Source organism: Ursus maritimus, unplaced genomic scaffold, assembly GCF_017311325.1.
Source record: "Ursus maritimus isolate PB19 unplaced genomic scaffold, ASM1731132v1 scaffold_19, whole genome shotgun sequence".
Classification (NCBI taxonomy): Eukaryota; Metazoa; Chordata; class Mammalia; order Carnivora; family Ursidae; genus Ursus; species Ursus maritimus.
Window position 1 is genome coordinate 57,023,381 of NW_024424341.1, and position 8,684 is coordinate 57,032,064.

The 8,684-nt window shown below is 49.4% G+C and overlaps 1 protein-coding gene across 1 annotated transcript; it reads right to left on the minus strand.

Moving 5' to 3' along the window:
- Positions 1–310: 310 nt before the first annotated feature.
- LOC103657117 (orphan sodium- and chloride-dependent neurotransmitter transporter NTT5) lies at positions 311–7,911 on the minus strand. Its single transcript, XM_008684532.2, has 6 exons — positions 7,706–7,911; positions 3,005–3,191; positions 2,439–2,640; positions 2,164–2,323; positions 1,540–1,705; positions 311–1,325 (listed from the first exon to the last, which is right to left on the minus strand). The coding sequence occupies exons 1-6, from the start codon at positions 7,873–7,875 to the stop codon at positions 828–830; spliced, it is 1,383 nt and encodes a 460-aa protein (XP_008682754.2). The 5' UTR covers positions 7,876–7,911; the 3' UTR covers positions 311–827.
- Positions 7,912–8,684: the final 773 nt, after the last annotated feature.

Sequence of the window (8,684 nt, forward strand, 5' to 3'; positions counted from 1 at the left end):
ATGCTCCCCTCTTGGTAGGAGCAGTGAGATGATAATTATGAGACATATTTAGTACGGTCACCAAATCAAGTTAGACTTAAGGGTTAACACACCCTCTGGGTTGAGTAATACTGATTGCTGCAAAGTTCCCAGGTGGTTTGTCTCAACTCCAGAACAAGAAGGAACATAGAAACTCCGTATCTGTGTCCCAAAGGGAGAGGGAGATTGGAGTCACCAGACTGGACACTCAGTTCATCAGAGGTTGGTGATTTGGAGGGTAGATGTGTAGAAGGAGGCTGAGAGAAAGAACACTGTGCCCACAGCCTGTGCATGGGGTCTCAGTGGATGGATTTATTGACTCAGCATTGTTATCCCAGCCCATTCTGAGAAGGTGGCCCTGGAGAAGTCAGCCACCCCGGTGATCCACAGTTTGTGGACTTTGGGGTTTGGAGAGAACACTGTCTATCTCCATGATAACTGGGAAGGCTGGGTCCTAGAGAGTGCTACGGAGCCCATCCCCATTATACCAACATGGTATTCTCTCCTCACAGGGAGAAAGGAGGCACTAGGTCCAGTCCTGTGAATGGCTGAGTTGATTTCTTCGTCTGAATTCTCCAACCCCAGAGCAGAACGCTCCACTTAGCTGAACTGGTATTATTCCAGGAAAGGAAAGAGCTCCTGAGTTGTCCATTTCTTTCCAAGGCCAAATAGTGGTTGCTAGGCAGAATTTCCACGGACCCCTCCCCCTCCTTTCCGGCAGAACCAATGATTTCTATAGCAAAATGGACACTAATGCCACCAGTTATTGGACAGAATTGCTGCCTTGGAAAAATGGGTCGTGTCACCAGTTACTGAACAGACTTCTCGTGCTGATTTTCTTCTCTGGTCTCCATGTGGTGGTCACTGTTGTCTATGGCCATTGAGGCCGGGCTCACCTGCCTTGAAACTGGTAGGCTGAAACTCCTCATGGACAATGTGGATGTCAGGGAGGTAACGACAGGCAGGCTGAACCAGGAAGAGTTCTGGGTGTTCCTACTCAAGGGCAGGCTGAACCGCCATGAGTTCAGGTTCACCCCCCTAGTGAAGGGCAGGCTGAGCTTCTTGGAGGAGTTTTCATTGTCTCCCTTCTGGGACTTCATGTGGTGCTTAGGCCACTGTAAGGGCTTGGGGGGCACCAAGGGCATCTTTTTGGACTGTAGCTTTTCAAAGGGATCAGAAGCAATATGGTCCTCGAGGTACCACCAGTGTTGAAGTGGGTAGACTGGGATCGGCAGGAAGGTGAGGATGCTGAGGAAGGTGACCCAGCCCAGGGTGCTCTGCAGGTAGGGCTGTTCTACCTCCTGGCTCTGGAGGCAGAGAGAAGAGCGCAGGGTGGGAGGAGGAGGTGGTGGTGAGGGGATTTCAATCCATGTGATGCTGGGGATCAGGCTCCCCAGGGGCTGGGAAGCTGGCTAACGGGCCCCTGAGGATGGAAGGAGCCCAGACCTAGGGTCCTGTGGAATGGGAGATCAGGTGAGGGGTGCCCAGAGTGGGGGTGGGAGGCCAGGGAGGGAATCTCACCATACTGCTGTTCCAGGCAATGTAGTAGGGGGGTTCCGTCTGGTAGAGCTGCATGATGCAGATGGTGGTCAGGGCCAGCAGCCCGGGCAGGGTCACATAGCACCACAGGACAGTGAAGAAGGACCACAACAGGCGGCCCAGATCACCGAATATTTCTTCCCTGACCCTGGGGTGGGGGCAATGGGCATAGATGTCTGGAAGGAGCCCTCCTTGGCCACCAGGGCCTGGAGCTCTTGGGAGGGTGGGTCTGCCAGACCTCTGGTTCTCTCACCAGTTCCCAACTCATAGGGGCTACCAAGTCCTGCTGGGCCCTCCCTGAGGCTGGGCCCTGCATCTGGTATCCTCATGGGAGCCCCCTGATCCAGGGGGAGTGCCAGGCTCCAGCCCTCTGCCTTCAGACTATCCCATGTGGCCCATGGTAGGGGAACCTGAGTCTCCTGGTTTCTGACTACTTTTTCTGTCAGGACCCACCTGGTTGCCCTCAGATCACTCCCTCTGCGCCCCCGTGCTATGAGCTAGACCCCCCTGCTATAGGATAGACAGAGGGAACAGATCATGCCCCCCTTCTCCTCAGAGACCTGGGATAGGTCCCTGGCTGTGTGGACCCCAGGGCTTAGACATTACCTCCTAGCTCCGTAGATCCAAGCCAGGGCCACATTCTGGAAGGCCACAATGATGATGAGGGTCAGCGGGACCAGGCACTCATCAAACAAGGACATTATGTAGCTGCCAGGGTGACTGGTGAAGATGAGGCTGCCCAGAAACCCTCCCAAGCAGACGAGCGCTGTGGCAAAGGCAGGTTTGGCCACACTGAGGTCTAGGTGTAGGGCTGGGCCAGGGGTTGAAGTGAGCCCAGGAGATGGGGGTGGCCTGGGAAGAAGGGTGAGAATCCACAGTACCTGACAGCAGCTTGGGATACCTCCTGAAGAGGGAGATGGAGTCCTGGAGAGGATAGACGATGCCTTCCAAGATCCTTAACAAGGTGTTCAGCCCTGTGATGACCAGGGCCAAGAAGAAGAGGATGGCCCAAAAAGAGGCACCAGGGAACAACGAGACGGCTTGGGAGAAGGCTGCGAATGCCAGGCCGGGGCCCTGCATGAACTGTGGGGGAGAAGGGCTCTCAGGCCGTGGTGGGTCTGGATGGGGGGAATGGTGCGGTGATCGATTAGCAGTGTGTGTGTCGGACAGAGGACAGAGACACAGGGCGGTGGGTGGACGGCAGAGGCTGTTTCCTGAGCTGTGTGAGCTTCACCCCTCGGGGCCTCAGTCTCCTCCTCTAACAAACTGGGATCCTAGGGTTGATGTGAGAATTAAAGTCAAGTGACAACTTAGCAAAGACCCTGGTACGTACACAATGGTGGTGGAGACATGACTGTAACTGCTGCCTGCCTCAGATGACCCATGGGTGGCCCCCAGAGTCCTCTGGGGGCCTTTGGGAAGCACCCTCCTGCCCCCACAAACACACCTTTTCCTTCTGTGTCTTGATGCTGCAGGATGGGGAGAAGTGGATGACCTGGTACTGGAGGTGTTGAGGGAGATTGCTGATCCACTCTAGGTAGTCGAGGGCGGGCAGGAGTAGGATGTCTTCTGGGGGCTTGGCATCCTGAGGCAGCACGCCCTTTTTTATCAGGTTCATCAGATTTGAGACGCTCCTGAATGGGAAGCAGAGGCAAGGGAAGGTGGTGACCAGGCTGGCCCCCCTGCTCTCCACAAACCAGCACAGCTGGGGACTGGAGAGGAAAGTGAGAGGCCGAGGGGAGTGCAGCTGAGTAACAAGGACCACTGCACGCGGCCTGGAAGCTCATCACATGGGCTTGGTGTGAACTGCCCCGGGGATTCCACCTAAGGGGCAGAAGATTCTATATTTGTAGTAGCTAGGATTCCTGTGCGTTATAGGTTAAACAGTCCCCCTGCCCCTGGCTAAATTCATATGTTCAAGTCCTAAGCCCTTGCTACCTCAGAACGTGAAATTATTTGGAAATACGGTTGTTAAAGAGGTGATTAAAGATGGCCCCTGATCCAATATGACTGGTGTCCTTATAAAAAGGGAAATTTGGACACCCACACACAGGGAGAACCCCATGTGAGGACAACAGCAGACACCTACAAGCCAAGGAACACCAAAGATCACCAGCAAACCACCAGAAGAGGCATGGGACAGATTCTCCCCCATCACCTCAGGAACAACCAACTCGGCCAACACATTGATCTCAGACTTCCGCCTCAGAGCTGCGAGAGGATAGATTTTTGTTTTGGCCATGTAGTCCGTGAGACTTTGTGATGGCAGCCCTGGGAACGAACACACTCAGAATCGTCTCTCTTTTTGGACATCGGATCATTCTCCTCAATCAGTAGAGCAGTCTGTTTAAACTTTTCCCTCCTTCAAGTCTGAATTTCACTCTTTCCTTTANNACGCCTACAGCTATTCACTTTCATGTGCTTGACTAATAACATTAAATACGGGTATTTCTTTAAAAAAAAAAGAAATATATGGTTTTATAAAGATTTTATTTATTTATTTATTTATTTGACACATAGAGAGCACAGGCAGGGGGAGTGGCAGGCAGAGGGAGGGGAGAAGCAGGCTCCCTGCTGACCAGGGAGCCCAAGGCGGGACTCGATCCCAGGACCCTCGGATCATGACCTGAGCTGAAGGCAGACGCTCAACCAAATGAGCCACCCAGATGTCCCAAGAAATATATGTTTTGTGTGTCATCACTTGAATGTCATTGTGTTTTGTTTTCCTGTTTCTTACTTTTCTTCCCTCAGTTTTTCTGGCAATATCTCTACATTGCTGAGTGTATGTCTGGTTTGTTGTTCCTGACTGCTGCCCTCTGCTGCATTTGCAACCCACATTTTATACTCTATTCCCCAAATAATGACCCCACTTCCTGTGATTACAAACACTGCCACAATAACCATCCCTTAGCAGGGCTTGTGTGAGGACTTCTCTAGGATACACACTTGGGAATGGGGATCACTGGGTCATAAATACTGTGCTTGCTTAATTTAAGGAAATGCTAACAGATCCTCAGGTGTCTTCTATCCTCCTGATTAGAAAACTCTGATAATCCATACCTCCACATTTCCTTACCTAAAGAGAAAGTAACCTATAGTCTTGCTACTCTAGCTAGAAGCTCCATGTAGGGGCAGCGATACCTGGGAATTTGCTAGAAATGCAGAATCTCGGGTGCGTCCCAGACTTCCTGACTGATCTAATGCTGATTCATAATGTCCGCTGCAGTTGGAGAAGCTCCATATAATGAAGGGCAAGGGGCTCATGTGGCAGCTCTTCGAGGGCCGCACTAATATGACAGCCACTAGGCACATACGGCCATGTCAACTACTGTTAATTAAAATTATATAAAATGAGGACACCTGGGTGGCTCAGCCGGTTAAGCATCTGCCTTCGGCTCAGGTCATGACCCTGGGGTCCTGGGATCGAGCCCTGCATCAGGCTCCCTGCTCAGTGGGGAGTCTGCTTCTCCCTTTACCCCCTCCCCTGCTCGTGACCTCTTTCTCTCTCACGCTCTCGCTCTCTCTCTCAATGATATAAAACGAAAAATTCAGTTCCTTGGTCGCATTTGCATTATTTGGCCACATTCACCACATTTCGAATGCTCTAGCTACTTGTAGCTGGTGTCTACGATATTGGATAGCGCAGGTATAGAAGGTTTCTGGCATCACAAAGAGTTCTACTGGACAGTGCTGCCTGAGGAGCTAATGCTTCTCGTTGGAATCAACCAGGAGCTTTTTAAAAAACAAACTCAGTTTTTATTGAGCTATAATTTAGAGACAATAAAAAGCACAGATATTAAATGTACATGTCAGTGAGCATTGACAAGTGACCCAATCAAGATATAGAGTATTTCTGGGGCGCCTGGGTGGCACAGCGGTTAAGCGTCTGCCTTCGGCTCAGGGCATGATCCCGGCGTTACGGGATTAAGTCCCACATCAGGCTCTTCCGCTGTGAGCCTGCTTCTTCCTCTCCCACTCCCCCTGCTTGTGTTCCCTCTCTCGCTGGCTGTCTCTCTCTGTCGAATAAATAAATAAAATCTTAAAAAAAAAAAAAGATATAGAGTATTTCCATCACTCCACAGAATTACTTTGGGCCCCTTTCCAGGGCGCACCCTCCATTCCAGAGGCCACTATGGATTTCCGTCACTACACATTCATTTTGCCTCTTCTAGATTTTGTATAGATTCATACAGTGTGTAGTCTTTTACGTCTGGCTTGTTACATTCAATATAATGTCTGAAATTCATCCGTGTTGGTGCATGTATCAACAGCTCATTCATTTTTATTGGTAGATAGTACTCCATTGGTTGAGTGAATATACTAAGATTTGTTACCTCTCACCTCCCGACAGATACTTGGGTTGCTTGGAATTTTGGCCATTACAAATAAAGCTGAAAGCAAGATTTCCTGCCCTAATTCTCTCTCCTCTCCTCTCCTTCTGCAGCTCCAATTATACATCTATCAGTCCTCTAGGTCACGGAGGCTCTTCTCCGGTTCTCATTCTTCTTGTCCTCTCTGTGCTTCACTTTGCAGAACTTCCATCTACCCTGTCCTCAAATGAACTGATCCTTTATTCTTCTGGTTCCAATCTAAACTAAATACATCCAGTGAAACTTTGTCTTCATCTACTTTTTGAGTTCTAGAATTTCCATGTGGTCATTTTTTAGATTTTCTGTATCTTCCCTAAAATATCTCCATGGCTTCCATTTTATTCATCTTTTCTCTTAAATTCCTTAACATAACTTATAATGGTTGTTTTAAAGTTCTTGTCTGCTAATTCTAATGTCTGGATGATCTTCGGGTCTTCTTTTTTCTCTTGGTGATGGATTATATTTTCCTGGGTTTTGGAATGTTCTGAGGGTTTTTAATTCCATGTTGGACATTGCATAGAGAACAACAAAGGAGGAAGGTATGTTATTTGTTTTATTTTGTGTAGTCTCAATACATTTAAGCCTCTTATTCCAACAGGCAGCTAGAGTGAGGGCTATTTAGAGTTTTCTAAGCACTGAGGCGAGCTGGGGGTGGGGGGCAGTTTTAATTAGTTGAGTTTTTTTCTCAGCCTTTAAATGGGATTAAAGAGGGCTCACTTTGCCCTCGAGCCATGCCCCCAACTTTCTGCACAACCCGCTCCCCCCAGCGAGGACTAATTTCTTTGACGTCATTATTTTGGTTGGAGTGGGTTGGATTGTAGCTGTGGGTGTTTTTGGCTTGTCTTTGTATTCAGCTCCAGTGGGGCCACGAATCTGAGCACCGTGAGACCACGTCTCCATTGCAGCTTCTGCCACTTCTCCAAAACAATTCCTAGGAATCGAGAGGAAAACTGTTGGGTCGAGCAGTTTATTTCTTTGCTGGGGGCTTGTTGTGATTCCAACACCTACCGGCAGTCCATACTGTGATTAAATGCCTGCATGGTTTCTTCTTATCTGTGCAAAGTCTCCCCATCCATGGCAGGCCTATGCCCCCAGCCACGTGCTCCCAGGTCAGGCGCTTACCCAGGTATAAAGGCATTCATGGCTCTTTGCTCACATGATGAACTCATCAAGGCTTCTTTGTGTCCACTGCTCTTCAGTAATGTTACAGGAAAGTATTAGTTTTATTTTTTCCATTTTTAAAATTGCTGTACCAAGGAAGCATGGATTTTTGCAGCCTTCAAAATCTTAACTGGAAGAGAAACTCCACCTTGGAGATTTTTAAAAAATCCCAGCACCTAAATGCACACCAGATCAAGTAAATCAGAATCTCTGGAAGTAAGACTCAGGTGTGTGAATGTTTTCTAAGGCTCCCCAAATGATTCCAACATGCAGCCTAGGCCAGTAACCTCTGATTGTGGCTCAGAATGCTGTAACAACTCCTTTGTGAGTTAAATAATTGATTTTGAAATCTTCTTTACATCATTTGCAATTTATGGAAGCCTTCAGACAGTCTTGTCTCTGGGACTATTTTCTTATCTATGAAGTGGAGGCTATTAGAATATTATGATTTGGGAGTTTTCTCTGAGAATGTGATATTACTACAACTATTATGATTGTCGTTGTTATCACTATTATTGGAGAGAGACGTCTGAGTCTGAAGGCCCACGAGGCTGGGGGATTGCTAAGGTACAGGGAAGGAGACCTCTTGTTGGACCTGCAAGGATATAATTACTCACTTCTCAACACAGGTGGGGCCACTGGTGGTAGTCCAGAACCCCAGCACTATAAAGATGATGGATGTGACCAGCAATGAAGTCCCCAGGTTGACCAGGGCCACCAAGGAGGCCACCTGGATATAGTTGTCTTCTCCAGCCTTGTAGGAGGAGAAGTTGATGGTGGTGCCCATGCCTAGGCCCAAGGAATAGAGCACATGGCCTCCTGCCTGACGCCACAGGTCCAAGGAGGCCCAGGCTGAGAGCTGTGGATGGGGATGAGAGAGAGACATTTAGGGGTGAGCTTGAGAGTGGACCCATCGGTGATCTGGAAGAGGGATGAACTGGGGTGAAGAGCAGAGGAATGAGGGGCAGGCTGGAGGCAGAAAGGAAGATGTCGGAGAAGGAGAGTCAGAGAAGGACTGGGAAGTTGGGGGAGGCAGATGGTTTGGAGTCCCCAGAACCTCACCTCTGTGGTCACCATACGTCTGAGGCTGGTGATTGCGCCCTCCAAGAAGAGACCTCGGATGAGGAAGCAGAGGAGGAGGATGCAGGGGAGGAATACTGTGAAAATCAGGATCTGGCCAGGTGGGTCAGGACAGAAACCAGAAGTCAGGAGGAGTGGGGAGGAGGGGGAGGCAGAGGCAAGCATTAACAGGGAACACAGGTCAGCAGGAGTAGAGAGATGGGGATGAGCTGGGTTAAAGTGGCCTGGGTGGGGGGCGCCTGGGTGGCACAGTGGTTAAGCGTCTGCCTTCGGCTCAGGGAGTGATCCCGGCGTTATGGGATCGAGCCCCACATCAGGCTCTTCTGCTATGAGCCTGCTTCTTCCTCTCCCACTCCCCCTGCTTGTGTTCCCTCTCTCGCTGGCTGTCTCTATCTCTGTCGAATAAATAAATAAAATCTTAAAAAAAAATAAATAAAGTGGCCTGGGTGGAACATGAGGGAGCTGTAGGAGGATTATTCTAGGGAGACAACAATGTTGTTTGGGGGGAACATCCAC

What these genes read in the sequence shown, in the direction of transcription:
- LOC103657117 (XM_008684532.2), bottom strand. Translation starts at nt 7,875, where the DNA reads ATGGGCACCACCATCAACTTCTCCTCCTACAAGGCTGGAGAAGACAAC. An exon ending in TCAAGACACAGAAGGAAAAG is followed by an intron (nt 2,641 to 3,004) that starts GTGTGTTTGTGG and finishes TCTCCCCCACAG; the next exon opens with TTCATGCAGGGCCCCGGCCT. An exon ending in GTATCCCAAGCTGCTGTCAG is followed by an intron (nt 2,324 to 2,438) that starts GTACTGTGGATT and finishes CCTTTGCCACAG; the next exon opens with CGCTCGTCTGCTTGGGAGGG.